The 19829-nt window shown below is 40.5% G+C and overlaps 1 protein-coding gene across 2 annotated transcripts in view; it reads left to right on the forward strand.

Moving 5' to 3' along the window:
• The window catches only part of wdfy3 (WD repeat and FYVE domain containing 3), a 72174-nt gene that overhangs the window by 25938 nt on the left and 26407 nt on the right, over positions 1 to 19829 (forward strand). For both annotated transcript variants that reach the window (XM_026342873.1, XM_026342872.1), the window contains exons 9-18: positions 1105 to 1584; positions 1780 to 1890; positions 3706 to 3899; positions 5733 to 6004; positions 6135 to 6332; positions 9894 to 10083; positions 10407 to 10621; positions 12104 to 12216; positions 14261 to 14498; positions 18412 to 18512. In XM_026342873.1, the coding sequence (XP_026198658.1) occupies positions 1105 to 1584; positions 1780 to 1890; positions 3706 to 3899; positions 5733 to 6004; positions 6135 to 6332; positions 9894 to 10083; positions 10407 to 10621; positions 12104 to 12216; positions 14261 to 14498; positions 18412 to 18512 (2112 nt within the window). The remainder of the gene's footprint in view (positions 1 to 1104; positions 1585 to 1779; positions 1891 to 3705; positions 3900 to 5732; positions 6005 to 6134; positions 6333 to 9893; positions 10084 to 10406; positions 10622 to 12103; positions 12217 to 14260; positions 14499 to 18411; positions 18513 to 19829) is intronic.

Raw genomic sequence — 19829 nt, forward strand, 5'->3', positions numbered from 1 at the left:
CAAAGTCATTACCAGAAGCCATCATGGTGCTCGGGTTGGTTAACACGCCTAATTAGCCCGCCACATTCACTTAACTACAGTGTGTGTTTCGGGGTGTGTGGTGTCACATTTCAGTGTTTCTTCCTCAGTACGTGTTCCCCTGTATGTGTATTAGTTTTTGGTTTTACGCTAGCTACTCAACCCTAAAATAGAGGTTGGGTTACCTGTGTGTTGTAGATCATCGATGACATTAATCTTTCACTCTCTTGTGCTTCATATTTCCCTCTTATAATAAAAACATATGAAGCATAATTGATTGTCTGTATTTTGAGGATATTTAGCCCCTAAAACACATGAGATAAGGATTTTTCTCTTGAGGTTTTATTACTCTAACTTCAACCAACTGGAAACTGAAGGCCATTGCCATCAATGTTTATCATTAAATAATAAAAAATAAAAGGCATGACAGAGAAACGAGAGTACACCATTACTGCAAATTAAACCACTCTTGTGGACTGTGGAGTGATTTCAACAGATCTTAGAGTAAAGGAAAAAGTTAAAATAGTCTGTTTTTGTCTGAGCTTACTAACACTGCTCTGTTAGGAAATCGGAACAACCTTTTGTTTGTTTTACAGTTTCCTTTGACCAACTGCTGCACTCTACACACTGTGAAAAGCAGTAAATGCAAACCTCCCCTAAATATAAATATATAAATATACCAATACATTTTGCTTAGTTTCTGTTTGCTTGCAGTTTCAGCTTTTTTAGTTTCAAGCACTGCTTTCATTTTTGCCACCTTCAGAAATAGTCTCAGAAAACTGCTTTTGCAGAGAGGTTTCAAGCACTGTCTGAGCCTGATTAGATTTGAATCTAACCCTCTGTTTTCAGGGCTGACACAGTGCAAAGCAGAAGGATGGTTCTGCTACTGAGCCTGTATCCAAATTTTCATTAGATATATTTTGCCAGACCAGAGGCCCATTCATGCTTTTTCACGAGTGTATGTTTTATCAGTTGTATTTTATATTTCTATTCATGTTACTATATAAATATTGATCAGTCAGGTCTAATTGATTTATAATAATCAGAAACATGTCTTCCTCCTCTGCTTCATATATTTTCTCCCAGGCCACACAGTGCGTAATATCCAGGCTTTTGCAGTGCTCCAGAATGCCTTCCTACGGGCCAAAACAAGCCGCTTGGCCTGTATGCTCCTGGATGCCATTGGAAACATCTATGCAGCCGAGCCAGCCAACTATTTCATTTTGGAGTCGCAGCACACCCTGTCGCAGTTTGCTGAGCGAGTGGCCAAGCTCCCCGAGGCACAGGCCAAATACTTTGAGCTGCTGGAGTTTGTCGTCTTCAGCCTCAACTACGTGCCATGCAAAGAGCTGTTTAGCGTCAGTGTGCTGCTCAAATCGAGCACGTCGCACGCCTGCAGCATCACAGCTGTCCGGACACTGCTAAAGCTGGCCAGGCACGACCCAGTGTTCAGCGACGTGCTGCGGGAGGTTGGCCTGCTGGAGGTGCTGGTCAACCTGTTGCACAAGTATGCTGCCTTGCTCAAAGACCCAGCCACACAGCAGCAGCCACAAAATAATGACCAAGGTAAGAATGATAGTGTGTTTGTGTATTAACACAAGGCTGAAAACAACTTACAAAGAGCTTTTTGAATCCATTTTATCTTGTTTAATTAAATTTTTAGTTTCTTGTCTTTAAATTAGCATGTTCTTGTTATTGTTTCTATCATTAGTGGTATTTGCTCACTGTGTCCTTCTCTCTCTGTTTTCCCTTTATCTGTAGTCGACTGTAAAAACAACACAGTAGCAGAGGAGCAGAAGCAGTTGGCCTGGCTGGTGATGGAAACACTGACTGTGCTCCTGCAGGGCTCCAACACCACTAACACTAATGCAGGTAAACAGACATACGTAAGCATTTTCCGGTACATTGCATGCCTGCAGCACGCCTTCCGGATGACTCTTTAGTGACATCAGTTTTGTCAGTCTCATGTACCTGATAACGAGTGTTTCATCTTCAGCTGGTTTGTTTGTTTAAATAGGGTCTTTTGCTGTGTAGTGTAGCAACCAATAAGAGCCGTTTCATTGCTGAGTTGATGAGAATGTTCAAATGGGACAAAACTGAGTTTAACCAGTCTGTAGGCGAGTGTTAAAAGCTTTTAACGTGATTTTAACCTGATTTGAGCAGCCACTGGAAGCCCTTGCAGAGATATCAATAGTGAACAGTATCTGAATGAACTGTGTCATTTTTACCGACCAAAAATAAGAAGTGGAGGAGTTTATTTGTCGTTAGAGACGTTTTCTGGCAGACTTAGTGGAAACAGTAACTGAACATCCCAACGTGATGGTGATGCTGTGCTGCATCGAAGGTCTGGCTAAGAGAGATTCTCTTGAGTTAATGTTTTCTCTCATCTAAGCAGATAGAGATAGTCATACAGTGGAACAGGAAGAGTTGTGTGTCATCGACATAGCAATCAGTGAGTTTACGTGCACTCAGGTAACCAGGTTACAGTTTTCTGAAGTGTCATGTAAACAGGAAACCTGGTTACTGTAAGAGTAGTAGAGGATTGGTCGAAACTTGATTTCCCGAGATAGATTTCTCCCAGAGAGCTCTGATTAGTCTGCCATGTAAACACCTAACCAGGTTTCTAATCAGCTTTTTACAAGAGCGCATGTGCATAACAAAGGCTGAAGACACTCACCACTCTACTACTATTGGCTGTAGTGCATCTGGATGAAAAATTAGGTCTGCCTGAGATCCAACTAAAACTAAATCCAAGACAAAGGTCCTGGTAGATGTAATTTTTAACAGCGTATTTCTTTACTTAAGATAGTTTGCACTATAAAAAGGAAACCTGGTTTCTCTCAGTAACTTGAGTGGTGGTTACTTAAGTCCATGTAAATGCACTGAATTATCGGAAATGCCATCAGACGATAACAGCTGGATATTGGCTCCTGATAAGATTATGAGAAGGATTAAAAATAAAGAAGAAATTAAAAATAGTATCAGAAACTTCATATTTATGCTTAAAATCAGCCAGCGTTCCAGTTAAATTGTGTTTTCTGTGTAATCACCCTGTTAGGCTGCCGAGCTTCAACCTCTGACCTCTTTGTTGACTTGTAGGGAAATGATAATTTCTCTCCAGGGATCGATAAAGCATCTCCCCTCAAATGTTGCTCTCCTCCCACAGCTCCCACAGCAGTCTCTCATTGATTTGGTTTGATTTGTGTTTACACCTGTGTATGTGTTTCAGTTATCTCTAGAAATGTGATGAGTCACAGACTACACACGGACAGCTCAGAGCTGTGGTTGACCTTGATGATGACTAGTTGCTTTCGTCAGAAAAAGACAATGCGTCTGATATTTGTAGCTGACATCTTGATTACATTTACATTTTACTCTTGAGGCTCTCAGCCAACAGTCTTTTGTAAAGGTACTTGTATTGAGAACAAGAGAACAGGCAACCACTGATACAGATTTAACTTTTTGAGTAACTTTTATAATTATTAGATTAGTGATGACACATAAGAAACAAAACCCAAGCTGTGATTGTAGCTTCAGAACTGTAAAGAGTGGATAGTGTAGGATGGATTGATGGAGGTATTATTGTTTGGATTGTTAGAATATTTTTTTACTCTGTCCAGTCAAAACGATATACAGGGACTAAACTACTTTTTTTTATTTTCCCTCCTGTTCATCTCTTCATTTCAGCTCTGTTCAGAGAGTTTGGCGGTGCTCGTTGTGTTCACAACATCGTGAAGTATCGTCAGTGTCGGGAACACGCTCTGCTCATCATCCAGCAGCTTGTCCTGTCACCCAGCGGCGATGATGACATGGGAACACTGCTGGGCCTCATGCACTCAGCACCTTCCAGTGAACTACAGCTGAAAACGGACATATTAAGGGTAACAACACATACACAAACCTTTACTTTTACAGCTATTTATTATTTCAGTTGCTTTTCTGTTTTACTTGTTTAGCTGCTTTCTCTCACTGTGTTACATTAAGATAACATTAACAAGGTTTGATAAACATATGTGGTCTGTGATTTTAGAACTACTGTCATCATACATTCAAACAATGTTTTGTAAAAAAAAAACAATAATAAATCTTTGTATTTAGCTAAGACGAGTTTAGCAAGAAAATGTTACTGTATTTTATTACATCAATAAAGCATTAATAAAACCTTCAGGTTCCGTGTGAACACAAAGGAAAGGAAAGTCTCGAATTTTGAAATCAATATTCAGTATGTTTGAAGCCCTGCATAAAGTAATTGGCTGGGCACTAAGCATTAGGTACACACACACACACACACAGGATAAAAGCATGGCAGCTCATTTTCTGGAGCATAATTGCATTTTCTAATTCCACTCCTTCAGAAGAGACAAACCTGATGCCTTCTATGCCTCCTAAAGGTTTTGGATGGATTAACCCGTCAGCATTTTGCTCAGCATTTTGCTCTTTGTTTCACTAATCCGGGATTTTTAATTATCACCCTTTTGAGAGCAAAGATCAAATCCTTTCCCTCACTAGTCATAGGGTTTCTGTATCAACAGAAAGACACCACAGATAAACAAACTGTTCCCAAAATAAAATCTATTTTTTTAACAGCACGTAGTCATGATCTGGTGGTAATTTCCCAGCTTGGAAGACAGGAAGATGATATCTTTTACATTATTTTGAAAGTTTAAAAACTACTGTGCTGAGTGAAGCAGTATTTTAATGCAGGAGGAAACGGCTGGCTCAGCTGTGCATTGTATTACTGTTGTTACTTCTCTTTTAATCACTTGACCTCCAGTGGGAGACATTATTAAAGTTGAGAGTCTCCTATTTACTTTGCTAGATATATAGTATATGTGATCACTGAATTTATGGTTCACAGTCTCTGATTGTAGATGTAAGCAACAACAACTCAACAAAAGCACTCTAAGTAATATGAGTTCCTGCTTCTTTATTGTAGTATTGAGAATGTGTTAATTGGGTTATCTGCATAAAGCATGTGGCATGTATTGTATAGAATACCCCTTAAATGATTTTATCATATCATGCTAACATCAAGGTAACAACAAGATATTTCTTCATGAGAGGCGTTGAAATGTTTTAAATTTAAATTATCCCCAGTCTCAGTGAGCTGGTTTTCCCCTGACGTGTACCTATGCCCTTTACCTGTGTTGTCGGTTTCTAATTGAAAACTCTGCCAGTCAAATTCACTGCTCATAGGCTCTTTTTAGGTCCCCAAACTCATATCTGGGTTACAGATTGATGATTGTTTCAGTGTTAGTTACTAATGCGAATCATAAAACTTGTTGAAAAAGATAAACCCAGTCAGCGAAGTGAGGCAAAGATACCACCAAGGGGGATGTAAATATTTCTCACTGCAAAAGAAGAATGAGAGGAGAAATTGGTGATGAGCAGAGACACGACTGAATGAGGTGGCAGAAGTAACATGAAAATTCAATGTTGGAGAGAATAATTGAGTCACAAAATGTAAAATAGGTTAAATAAAGCGAGTTATAATGATGAAGAGAAAGTAAAACACTGTGACATGTTCAGAAAAAATCATGTTACGGCTGATGTACTGTACTTTGGGGAATGCAACGTTAAAAAAAGCTATTTATTCATTTCCTTTCAGAAAATGTGTTTTATGCTTTCATTAAACAACCGCGTAAAATAAGTAATATTTGCTTTAGAACCTTGAAGAAATAAATATCTTCTGCTTGCCTCTCATCCTCCTGAAGGCTTTGTTAGCAGTGTTGCGGGAGAGTCACCGCACTCGGACGGTGTTCCGCAAGGTGGGGGGGTTTGTCTACGTCACCTCTCTGCTGGTGGCCATGGAGCGCTCACTTTGCCAGCCACCACAGCACGGGTGGGAGCGGGTCAACCAGAACCAAGTGTTTGAGCTTCTGCACACCGTCTTCTGCACGCTCACTGCTGCCATGCGTTACGAGCCGGCCAACTCCCACTTCTTCCGCACGGAGATCCAGTATGAGAAGCTGGCTGATGCTGTTAGGTAAGGTTTATTCACACAGACTTAAAAGTATCTGCAAAGCTTGATATCTAATGTCTGGTGAGAACTGAGTTCACTTTTTACTAGTAAGTAGGAGGATTTACTTTTTCCCCCCTCCACTATTTTCCACCAGGCTGCTGGGCTGTTTCTCAGACATTAAGAAGCTGGGTCCTACAAGCGTGTTCCCCTCCAACGCTCAGCCTTTCCAGAGGCTGCTGGAGGACGAGGCTCCTTCTGGAGGCTGTGCAGGAGACAGTGTCTGTCCTACACTGAAACACTGCAGCAAGCTCTTCATCTATCTGTACAAGATGGCCACCGACTCCTTTGACAGGTCAGCAGATTGTAGACACTGGGCATTTTCCAACGCTTGAAATAAAAATTGAATAGTGACTATTATGAAGCGCATAGTATTAAATCGTTTTTTAAATATGTCTAGAGCTAATATAAAACCCCCTACAACAGATGTTGCATAGTCTGTGTGTTGTCATGATCTGTGTGTCAGTTAAAAGCCTATAAGTACTGTATATATTACACTATAAATCAGTGCTGACTCTAGAAGGGTCAAATTCAACCCGGAAGCTGCCATCTGTCTGCATGTAGTCAGTCCAATGAAATAATAAATGATTAGAGATGAAGCATAGTTGTCAACATATTGTCTGTTAAATAAGTAAACAGTTAAGTGAGAGTTTATCATCACTTAATGAGCAAAGAGTAACAAGTTTTCAGTGTAAACTCAAGGAGCCTTTAATTGGTGACATTTTTTTAGTAGTCCTCTATCATCATTTTAAAATTCACTGTTTCCAACGTCTCACGTGAATCATGACGTAACAGTTTCACTTTAAGCCTACTCAATTAAATAAAGGAACCTGCAGTTAGATTAAGCTGCACATGGAGTTGAAGAGTTGTGCTTTGACTGATGCTCTCAGTGTTCGAACCTGTAAACTACTTTGCAGACAATATTTAGCAACAACCATACAGTCAATTATAATTCTCTTATTTTGTTCTGTTCTAAATCTGGGGGTCCTGATCAAAAGCAGCTTCTCTGTGAATGACTCATTTTACTGGAAGTATCAATATGAAATTTGAATGCCAGCCGTATTGAAGTAAAGACTCCCAGCTCGTGCACTCATAGCTGGCGTTGTGCATGTGCTCCAGCTTTCCTCTGTCAGCTTTCCACTAACAGCTTCCTTCCCTCTTTTTCTCTTCTTCTCTTTTTCTTCCTCTAACCTCTGGCGCTGTCTGGCTGTTCATCCTCGGACTGGTCCATCTGCACGGCTGTGTGTGTGGGTGTGTGTACATCTGTGTGTTTCTGTGTATGTATGCATATACGTACGCCCATATGCATCTGTTTCTTTGTGTGTGGGTGAATATTTTCCTTCTGTGTGTGTGTGTGTGTGCTGCCATGCAGTCGTGCAGAGCAGGTGCCTCCCTGCCTAACTCATGAGACCTCGTTGCCCTCGCCGTGGGGCACGCCAGCGCTCGCCAGGAAGAGGTAGCTACAGCGCTCTGCCACTTTTCTTACCCTCAAGCCTTCATTTTCATTATCCTCTCCTTCAATTAAGACTACTCACTAAGAGCACACACTAGTAGCAAAATGATCACAATCTTCTAATAAAGAGATAAAACGGGTTTCTACGAGCAAAGCTGTAAGTGAGGAAAAATAAGGTTTAGTTTTAGCCACTGTAAGCACTTGAAACATTTATTAATGTACCACAACATCTACAGATGGTTATTTTCACACTACATTCTATTTTCTAATTACTAATCAGTCATTTAATATGTAAAATGTTAAAAGTTTGAACCCCAAAGTATTTGTCTTATAATGATCTGTTAGTGCAGTAATGTGTTAGAAATACACAACCACAAAAATAACTCTATGTACTATATTATGGTGGAGGAGTGTCCCTAACCACATTATTTGAAACATATTTCCTTAGCTACTCTTGGGTAAGGAAAAAGAATCAGCCTAAATTACTCTCAATCTAAAGTAGGCTTTTATTCCTCGTCACATTCCTCCCTCACTCTCCTGCTCCTCCCCGTCCTTTTTCCTTTCCTTCTCTCTTTTCTCAGCTGAAGCCCCCACCCCCCTTCCTAACCCCAGACTCTGCTACACTTTGAATTTCATTTACAAAAGAAAAAAGCGGTTGGGGCAGTTTAAATGTACTCTGTCTACTGAGCTGAAATAGCTGTCAAGGTGAAACTTTAGGTCCCCTTCTGTCTGTCTGGATCAGGTCCAGGGCTGCATATTCATGAGGTGGACTAATTTGACAATTAGAGATGATAAAGCCCTTGTCCTTGTTTGTGTACTTCACCACAAGCTCTTCTGTGTGGGTGGTAGAAATGCAACAATAGCATGTTGTTATCACAGTCTAAATTAAAGAGTCATTTTAAGTTGATTGTAATACTGTTTTCCATTCTTACAATTATCTTAGAACCCATAAAAACTGTGGAAAGTGAGCTGCTAATTGCTTAGGATGTACTTGGTTTGATACATGTAAAAACATTCCCTGCGATTTAATCTTTATCCAAATCACACTCATCAGCTCTAAAACATCTTGTACAATGAGCTTTACCCTGGGAGAATAACATCACTGTGATGTGCAAATCACAGCAATCAGTGCTGTGATTATCATGTTTGTGAAAGTGACACAGCAGGAGCTTTTGATTAAACTAATGGTTTGTAGTGTAAAAAATAAATAGTGTCAGTGTTGCATGTTAGGATATTCCCCCTGTATGCTCCTTAGGCTCTACACCAGGTTCACTAGATGGAAGAGTAAACAAACCTGCTCATCACACATCATGTGTCTCCAAAGCCATTCTGTAGTAGATTTACAGTATTTCCGTGTTCTAAATTAAGTCCTACATTTAGGAATTTATTTTCCCCTCCACAATGACGAGCAAAGGAATCCAAATCATGATGAACCCTCCACCAGAAAACCAGGAAACTTTCTTGCCACTGTTGGATTTCACAAATCAGGGAAGTCATCAGCCCACGTCTGCCATTCGTATGAAGGAAAAGTACCAGAAAGTCTATTTGAACACAGCCTAAATGAGACAATCTGTGAATTCTTCACCACTACACTGAGAGATGCACTACTCGAGATAATATAATCACGAAATAAAAAAATAGAGCTTAATTACAATAGTGGAGCTGGAGCTTCTTTATGTAACCTAAATTCCAGTTCATTCATACCCACAGTAGAAGCCAATACAAAAGTAAACTTAGTTTGTCTTCTCAGGCAGTGCAACTGTGCTCTTAAAAATAAGTCAAACAACTGAAGCGTTCACCAGTAACTGTGAAAATAAAAAACCCAGTTTGTTTCCTGTCTCATATCCAGCCCCTCCAGCACTTTGTGCTGACTCCAGCCTTTTCCTGCTTGCCATCTCTCCTGAGGGGAGATTTGCCGCTCTGTAATTTACATTGCAGCAACACGCTTATTTTGTCTAATTGTTCGACTGCAAGCTCCAGCAGATCTCATGCTGACTGCTGTTGCTGCACAGAGAGCTCAGTGTTTCAGATGAAACAGTAACTGACTGACACCTCTGATGAGTGCTGACTCATGTTAAATAAAGTTGGGATCAATGTTATTACATTAATTCAGTAACAATTAGGATTTTTTCCTGCTCTTTTAATAAATACATATATATCTATGTTAACATGGCTAAATTAACATAAAAATATTGCTGCCTCTGTTTCTTGATAAAGAAGAACATGCTTGCATATCCCCAGGTCTTACTTTGCTGTTGTTAGTTGTTATTTTTACTAATTTCTTTCTTTTGTATTTGTGAGCCTTGTTTTCTGTAAAGCACTTACTGTGAAGTGTGGTGAATGACTTGATGTAACCTGATTGGATTTATCTAAATTTGACTCCCTCTGTCCTTGTGCTCCCAGACATGGTTACTATGGAACATCGGGGCCCCCGGCCCCAGTCAAAGCCCTCACGGACTTGAAGCTCCACCTAGCCAACCCTTCCCACCCTGCTTCCTCTTCATCTTCATCTGACATGGTGGTGATCCACCCAGGAGCTGTCCTGGCCATACTGGACTTGCTGCCCTCAGTCTCCTCTAACAGCCAGCCAGAGGTGAGGAAACACCAGAAGGAAATGCACTTCCTGTCACTGTGGGTGCTGGGGTTAGATGCAGGGCAGGAAAGTACTATTTTGTCTGTTGGCTAGAGCACATAAGGTTTACGTATGTGTCAATGGTAAATATTTGTGAAAAAATGCATATAAATGAATAATTTTAAATGTTGTCCAATCCAGTATTGTCATAAATCGGTAGGTAGATGAATAACTTTGTATAAACCCTACAGAATAATTTCTCACACTTCACATGGTATAAATACACACATCACGCAACTTTAACACGTTTTATAATTCATGTCCTTCCTTCTGTTTCCCTGCAGCATGCCCTTGACCTGCAGCTGGCAGTGGCCAACATCCTCCAGCTTTTAGTAAACAGTGAAAGGAACCAGCAGGTGTTGTGTGAGGCTTGCCTCCACCAGCGGCTGTTACAGCGTTGCAGTCAGGCTCTGGGTGATGAAGACCACCCACTGCACCCACCGCTGCAGAGGATGTTTGAGAGGCTGGCCTCACAGGCTCTGCAGCCGATGGCACTCAGGTACTGAACTAAGCTAATGATCATTTCACAATGTTAAATGGGCTGCTACATCCCTAAATGTAACTTTTTGCACTATGTATAGTTTTGGCATTGTCAGTTTTGGCATGTTAACATATAAACAGTAAGATTTATAGGTTGACATACTAGTGCTGTAGTGTGCTACAGTGCTATAATTTAGCAATCTAAAGCTGTGCTAATGCATTGAGGGTGACAGTAGTAGAAATAAGCCATCAGTATGTATCAAGCAGTGAATAATTACCTTTGTTAGCAGTGGCGCATCTGCAATCATTTTGTTTATTGCCACCCTGCAGTGCCCCAAAATATTCACAGTTTAAAGCAGTTTTTTGTCACAGTTGGGACCAAACATCATGTCCTGGTGGTAGCAAGCTTAGCTCCAGTCGCTAAGATAGTTGAGATTTTCTCTCCAGTGGCTGAAAATAATATCTCGGGAAAGGAAATATGCTTTGACAGGTATCAGCGTGTGAAGGAGGTCTATGTATGCAGACAATCGGAGAGATTCTCATTTCGTGCTTGACTAGTTAAGTGAGATGGGAGGTTGGGGTTGAGGAACACAGGGGAAACTCATTTGACATGCCCATGGTTGGTTCTTTTCATATGTAAATGTTGCCTCTCCGACTGATATTTTCTCCACTCGTAATTGTGCTGGAGATAAACATATCTGTAGCTGTCACTCTGTTTCCCATCCCTCTCTTCTCTCGTGCTGTCAGTCTTCTTCTGTCATTCTCCCCTCATATTTTTTTTTCCTCCTGTGCTTTGTCTCTTCTCTGCCATCGTCAGCCAGCAGCAATGCTCCAGAGTCTTTCTGTGTCTTTGGTGTTATTTTAGAGCTATCTGGGTTCCAGCCGCTTGTGTCTCTCACTCTATGCTCTGACAACCGACACAAAACATCACATGGACTCTTCACATTCAAGGCACTTACATGCCAGTCAGCCTTATCATTGACTTTGAAACATACTACAGCATGTTGTCGCCCTGCAAAGTAACTGCTGACTGAACATGCTGCACACAAAAGACAGATGATTTTATTCAGAGTACTTTACAGTTTCATGAGCACATACAGGACATGCTTTGGATTGGTGGTCCCTCTGGGAATACAACAGCTAAACCTGGCTGTATTAGAGCCAAACTCCACTAACTGAACAATTACAGTCCCCGCTGTTATCAAAGAGGCATATCACTTCCTTTTTAATATTTATCTTTCATGCTTTAAATATATTTGTCTAAGCTGTTATTAACCTCCTAAACTATGTCACGCCACTATGTCAGATGCATATGTACAGTACTTTTAGTTTCTCTGCACAGCAATTGAGGGTTGATTGGTGAGCATAACCAAGCAGAGTTAAAGTCCTGGGCTCTAAATATATTTTTCCCTCAGGCCACTGAAAGGATCTTGCTGCAGTGATGCTGAGTTGTACATCTGTGTGTGTTTATTGTTGACATCCTGTTCTTCTTCTCCTCCAGGGAGTTCTTACGCCTTGGAAATCCTCTCAACTGCGGCGCCTGGGACAAGAAACTACTGAAGCAGTACCGGGTTCACAAACCGAGCTCACTCAGCTACGATGCAGAGATGAGAAGTAAGACAATGAGAACTCACATCATAGGTCACTGTGGAACTGGTCTAATTATTAATTAATTAATTCAGAAAGGTCTGTACGCATTAGGTTGCATTTAACAAAAAATGTATTCCTTTTCTACAATTTCGTTTTGCAAAGTGTTCATTATTACATTATTACAGTATTTTTTTTTATAGCGCTTTCCTTATGTTGTGGCTGCGGTACGTCTCTCAGAGCTATTGTTTAATGGTGAATGGTCTGCACTTATATAGCGCTTTTCTACCTAACTGGTACTTAAAGTGCTTTTACACTGCGTCACATTCACCTATTATCACACACAAGCACATACACACAGACTTACACACTGCATAAATACAGCCATGCATCTGACCTGATTCACAGAGGGGAAACTTGGGGTTTAGCATTTTACCCAAGGACACTTCGACATGGAGGAGCTGGGAATCAATCTACCGATCCCATGATTGGTAGACCTGGTCTACCTTCGGAACCACAGCTACCACTAATGCATAGTATAAGTTTAGTTGTGCACATTTGAATTTCCTAGAAACAATTTTAAACATTCAATTTTATTTAAACTAATAGATATGGAACTCATCTATCTGCTAAAAGATGTATGCAGTATTTTATTTCATCATGGATTATATTACATATGACGTTATGTGAATTTTCCAAAACGACAGGTTCTTAACAAGTGAATCTATCACTTTTTAATAGCTGAGAATTGAAGAGCTGAATTCACAGCAGTCCTCCAGTACAGTTATTAAATGATCATGTCATTTGGGAGCCATTCCCATCCGCCACAGTGAGACCAGCTTCCTCCTGGGAGAAAGTTTGGTTCAGTGCTAAAATGCTTGAAAAAAGGCCCATCAATCTTCTAGCAATTCTGCTCCTTTTCTTTGCTCACTCTATCAGAGCTCATTGGGACGAATCCTTCTGTGAATAGGTTGTGATTGCAGAGGAAGAGCTTTCCGTTGGCATTTAATTGTAGGTGGAAATGACTAGCACAGACTCGGCGATGGAAAGGGGACGATTCTATAGGATTACAAAAAAGGTTCAGATGATTCCAAACTCATTGGAACAGTCTGGATTTAGTTTGTGCAACCTTAATATTAGCCAGTGTCAGGGCTGAGTTGGTAGGAAGGCTAGACAGAAGCTGTTACTGTTAAATATGGGAAACTTCACTTTGAATGCAGCATGTAACCCTGGTTTTCTGAAGGAGAGGAGTGTGAATGTCCGAGCTTACTAAACCTCTGGGTATTGCTAAAGTTCAGAGTTCCAGTGCATGTGTGAAAGCAGCTTCAGAGTATTTGTTCAGGCCTCTGATTACAATCCAATTAATGTGTAAATTCTCTATTTAAACAAAGACAGGCTCTAATCCACTGGTTAATGGTTTGTTTTCTATGAACAGCTGTTAATGTTTGTAATTTTCCTCAGCATGTCTTAATTGCTTATTGTGTCTCCCCCAAACCGAGAACATATATCAAGTCCCTGCTAATTACTGCTCTTTACAAGTCGCTACTGTTAGACTACAGAGAACCATCCTTCTGTCTGTGAGAAGATAATCTAGTATCTTTTTTAAGCTCCTACTGATGAATGTAATTCTTGCTTTGATCAGATTTGTCTTTGTCACATCTGGCAACTCGTAACAACAAAAACCCACGTTCCCAGTACAGAATAAAATGTGGGGACTTAATTCTAGTCCTTCAGGGATGGTAAACATTCAGGTTTGATTTAATGCCCTCTACTCTATCAGAGTTTATATGCACTCTCTTCTGTACATCCTCTGTATTGCTTTAAAATTTAAATGTCATTGAATTTAGAATGAACATACCTGAGACTCAGAGTCCAGAGCTCTAATACTGCCACAGTTTGTTATGTTTTTATTCAGAGCCTGTTATTTTCTACTTTTCTGCAGTGTTTGATTTGATTGGCCAAAAATGTATCATGTGGCACTGCGTTATAATAAAACATTTTCTGTCATTGTGTTGACGGTTTCCAAATGGTTCTATGTCCAGAGCTTAACACGTCCCTTCTCACTTCACAGACAGCATGACCATGTCGACGGAGGGCTTCGGCCCCGACAGCGTCTTCACCACACCGGCAGAGGATAACGGCCAGTACCGCATAAGCCGCAGTCTGGTGCGCTCCGCTGAAGGCAGCACAGTGCCCCTCACTCGAGTCAAGTGCCTGGTATCCATGACAACGCCCCATGACATCCGCCTGTATGGATCGGCCGTCACGCCTGCATTTGTGGAGTTTGATACCTCGCTGGAAGGTTTTGGGTTAGTGCCCCTGAACATCACAATTAAATTTGAGTGTTTGCATTTGTAGTCTTCCAGTAGTATGTAGTCATTTTATAGCTGTTTTTTTACTTTAGCCAGCCAAACATTACCTTTTTTTGATGGCACACAGTGGGTGTATCACAGTTTATGTACTAAAAACAGCTGCCTGCTTTGACAGGGGCACTGTAATTCACAGACTGAATAAGATAGTAAATGTGCTCTATGACTGAAACAGTGAGTTAAAAAGGCTTAGATTGAGGATTGCCACACTGTGACATAATTAATTACATCAAGCACCAGGATCCATTGAAACCATAAGAGCTATTTATTTAAGAATAGTTATCAGCAACACTAATGTTAAGCAGGTTCACTTCCCCTCAGGTCCTATTGTCTGGGTATGGTCTGATCTTCATTGCGGGCTTTTAAAAGTGCTGTCACACCTTCACTTTACTCTAAATCTTTCTCTTTGTGGATCGATTATCCTCACAAATGACACACCTCAGGTTGCCTTGTGTTCTTTTTCCCTGAAGAGAAAAAAAGTTGTGTGCGCTCACCTGCAACTGTCTCAGCAGGAGAGTTTTATTTGCCTCCAGTTGCGGAGCGGTGCATACAAATAGGCTTATTTTCCGCCTTTTATGTCATCCAACAGATACCCTTTGCCATGTTTTTAATGGGTGCTGCTTCTGACAGAGTCTTCTGCGCTTTGTGTTTCGTTCTGTTTGTAGCACTGTCTGGGGTCAGTGGAAATGATGGCATACTGTATGAGAGGTCACCTTGGCTGTTAGCCCACACACTTTTACCAGCACATACATGACACATGCACATGTTACACTTACACAGAGTAAACAAGTGTCAAGAGACACTCTTTTTATACTTTATTAATATTCATAAGAATATCAGATTAAAGAAAGAAAGGTGACTTCTTGCCAAAGGTTACAGTAGACATTTTCTATCAATTTAGCTGCAAAAGGCCTGAGGTTATTAGTTGTAATATGTGACCAGCATTGAATTACTAGAACGCATAATATTTAATTCAACAGTTCAATTAAACAGTATACATTACAGTGTCATAAGTAAGAGATTGACTCTCAAAAAATCGGTTTACCTCAGTAATTCCATCTTTTTGCTTTGCACACTTTCAAGGGCAACACACTGGCCACACCACCACCAGGCAGAAGATACTGCCAAGGTGCACTACCCTAGACCTGCCAGATATCACTGATAACAGTGGAGCTGGAAAAGGGGACAATGTTTTAATGTGATTTTAGACCTTGTCCTGCATCTGATATGTTAGATTGAAAAGAAAATACATAGCCACAGGTTACACTGCTGCCTTTTCTCATTTTGGATGTTCTTCTGCTCCTTCAGCCTTGTGATTCCCTCACAGTTATGTATGTGGTCTGTATTTGTTAAGCTGCAGTAGTTCTTTAGCTTTTCTTGTAGTTTGGCCTCTGTCTATGTTGATGTTAATGTTGTTATCAGTGCTGATTCTGCCTACAGCCTGGTTATATTTGAGAATTTGAGATTTGAGATGCAGTTGAACGCTAATAAGTGGATTTAAAGTTTATATTATTGAGACTACTGTATTATTGGGACTTAAGACTATTATTTCCAAGGTCAGCAATTACTTTTTATCAGAGTTGTAGTTATGTATTTATAGAGAACATCATGCCCAGGGTTGAGGTAAAAATGATTAGTGCTGTTATCTGCATCAAACATTTCAGTGGACAAAACAGGAATGAAATCTCCTGTAATTAGTTCTTGTGTTTCTTCAAAAATTCATAACAGGTTCTGATAGGTGTCCAAATAACTTCAAATCTACAGCATCCAATGCAACATTCACCTTCCCTTTAGTTCCTGATTTTATAAATGCCACACCCGTCCACTGATCATAATTCCTGCTTTATCGTTTCTTAGACTTCCTTTATCTTAAAAACCCACTGGACTCATTACAGCAGCCACATCAGAATAGAACATGGAGTTTCTTCTAAAAACACAGCAAAGCAGCAGCAGCAGCACACAGGCAACGAGGCACTGGCCCACTTTCTGCTCGGCATAAACACAGGAGGACACACACATACACATTCAGAGACTACCCCTCCTTCCTCTCCCATCTGTCAACATAAAATATTGATGCCTCTGCTGCGATTAGGAAACACACACAGGCACTCCATTTCCTCACACACATGTACCTATACATATTCTCTGTCATCCACAACATGCTTACACACACTCAGACACCCTGCCAGCCATCTCACCAGGGGCTAGGAAAGACAATAACAGTGTTGGAGGATGAGGGTGTAGAATTTAAAAATAAAAAACTGCACCTCATTCTCACTGGGGAAGAGAAAAATTAGCATGGTTACCTGTTAAATCTTATCATGGTGACGACCAAGTGGTAATAAGACAGCATACATTTAGTTATTCTGAAGCACAGGGTGGTGCGCTTGTTAGTCAGACAGACTGTCTGTTAAAAAGAGGACCAGAGTGTCTGCCCTTGAGAAGTGTCCTTGAATAAAATTGAATTCCTGCCAGCTTCAGGGATGCTCTGTTCTGTAGCTAACCCTGACCTCTGACCTTCCTGTCCAGGTGGACAAACAAAAAGAGTAAGTCACATTTTTACAAGATAGGGACATTTTGGAACTTATTCATTAAATTATGTTTTATCCAACTGGATAGATTTATGTCTTTGTCCTTAAAAGAATGCCCGTTTGCCTAAGCACAAAACACAGAATTGATAATATTGTCTGTGTTTTCCAAAGCTTGACATATCTTTTCTTCTGTGAAATAGAGCTCCACAAGAACAAGTGAGCCACACACTTGAGCTGGGCGACATGTTCCATCATGTCCCATGAGCACACAAACACACGGTGGTTTATTTTGAGTCAATCCCACATACACTGATCCACTCATTGGAGCACCAAATGTTAATTGATCCGCCAACAGAAATATCAAATAGTAAGTAATAGAGGGTACTACTGTGTGGACAGTATTTCCTAGACTGAGGTGCATAGGGATAATGTAATTCCCTACAATACTTGAGAGAGGCTGATAAAACTGTACAACCTTTATCGAACTCGTTGTGCAGATATTTAGTTGTTGTGACATGCTGTCTGCTGTCAGCACTTGTCAAAGGTTTTCCTCTAGTGTGGTTCAGTCCGGCTCTGTTAGGTTTCCGGTTGAATTCATCACAGTGCTTTTGCCCACAAAAAAACAAAACAAATCCCAAATCCTCTCCTATTTTCGGTCCCCAGAACATCAGAGGCTTCAACACTGGTTTTCTATGATTAGATGGGAAAAAATGGCACCTTTACTAATGGGCAGTGAGTCAGCAGAAGACAACTCCTGTTATTTTGTTGGAACAATTATCTGATTTGGTGCACAGTATGAGTCCTTAAAAAAATGTATGGCAGTGTTTATAGACACTATACAGAAAAGAAGCATAGGGGAGACTTATAACTTTTCATATCTGAGATGTCTGTGCAGTCCCTATTCAGGTTTTTGCAGTTAATTGTCATGTTATCACCAGTATCAGTGCTAACCTAAGCTAAATTTCAAAAAGATGCAACTAAATGTGAGCAGATTCCTTTTGAAAAGCTAGCCTGAATATATGCTTTCATCCCACCTCTATCCTCTTCTCATGCATAATTAAACCCCGAGTATTAGGCAGTTGAAATTTCCATATTATAATACTAAGCTCCTGTGTCTCGAAGCGCTTGAATTACCAGACTGTTCTTTGTAAGTTTGGATGAGTTTATCTCTGGATGGAGCCAGGCTGCAGCAGTAATTCAGCAAACCTGCAGTAAAGCTTTCCTACAATAGCTACATCTGTAAGCTGACAATATATTTTATATCTGTTACAGCTGTTTCCCCAGATAACTGCGGTTAATCTGTCCTCTGTTGTCCTGTGCAGGTGCCTGTTTCTGCCCAGCCTGGCGCCTCATAATGTTCCGACCAACAACACCAGTGCCTCAGCTGTCAGTGATGGAGCAGTGCTCAGCGGCATGGGGACAGGTAAAGGCAGCTCGCATTTTCTTTTTCATTACACTGTGTTGTTGTTGCACTTGAATAATATGATGTACAGTCTTTATATAGTGTACACATAACAAGAACGTGGTTTTACTTGTACTTCAGTGGAGAACAAAAACAAGTTTACCCACAAAGCCTGTCAATATCCCATGAGTACTAGCATAAGGACGGCGCCTTGTGAATTTGCTTGGTTTTATTTCTATCTGCAAATTGTAGAAGTTTGTCAGGAAACTGGGAACTTTTCTTTGGCTTTTTATTGTCATCAAAGGGAGAAGAGCCTGTTTGACAGATAAAATGAAACACACAAATGATCATTGTCTTTGAACACCCCTTTTTTTAAATTCAAACCACACACACCACTCCCTCATTGCTCTATTTGTGCACCATCGTCTCAACCCTTCATGTCTTATTTTGATCCTGACTGTATTTAAACAGCAATTTTTTCATCTGCTCTGCAACAAGTGGATTTTTTCTTCTTCTTGTCTTTAACTTGTGGCTGCAGAATTATCTTTAACATGTACAACCTGAACATGCAGCCAATCTGGTCTGTGTATTCCACCTCCCTTTATGTTAACCAGATTTAATTGTGCATTTGTAAAACTTGCCTCTCCTTGGGGCTTTAATTTCTTATCATCTGGTTTTATGGTGTGTCGAAAACAAATGTTTTTTTCCAGAGTGCCTCTTAAAAATATTATTTTACCTACAGAGATTTTACAAGAGGCTTTCTCAGACCTGAAGGCTGAGATAAAAATGAATCGATGACATTTTGCTTGATTTTCTAGTCCATAGCCTCATTTGATATTTATGAAGCACAACTAGACTCTTCCTCCTCTCCTCTCCTCTCCTCTCCTCTCCTCTCCTCTCCTCTCCTCTCCTCTCCTCTCCCATACATTACTATCACTCCTCCATCTGTTTACCTATTCATCCCAGCTCACTCTGCACTCATCCACCCCACGCAATCCTCCTGTCTTCTCTAGCAAGTCACCCAACACTATTTATAGACCTCGCTCTTTTCTCCCCCTCATTTCTTCCTGTCACTCACATTTTCTTCTTGTCCTTTCCCTCGCTTATCTCAATCTCCTATTCGAATTCCCATTTTCTTTTTCCCCTCACTTGTTCCATGTCTTTCTTGCCCTGAATCTATCTATTCTCTTTGTCACGCCCCCCTCCCTTCTTCTTTACCTCATTTATCACAGTTCCCTTCCCTCCGCCTTCCTTCCTTGCCTCCCTTTTCTACCCTTTTCCTATTTAAGCCCACATCCTTGGATGACATCATCTAAAGGCTCATTAATCAAAATGTCT

Source organism: Anabas testudineus, chromosome 9, assembly GCF_900324465.2.
Source record: "Anabas testudineus chromosome 9, fAnaTes1.2, whole genome shotgun sequence".
NCBI lineage: Eukaryota > Metazoa > Chordata > Actinopteri > Anabantiformes > Anabantidae > Anabas > Anabas testudineus.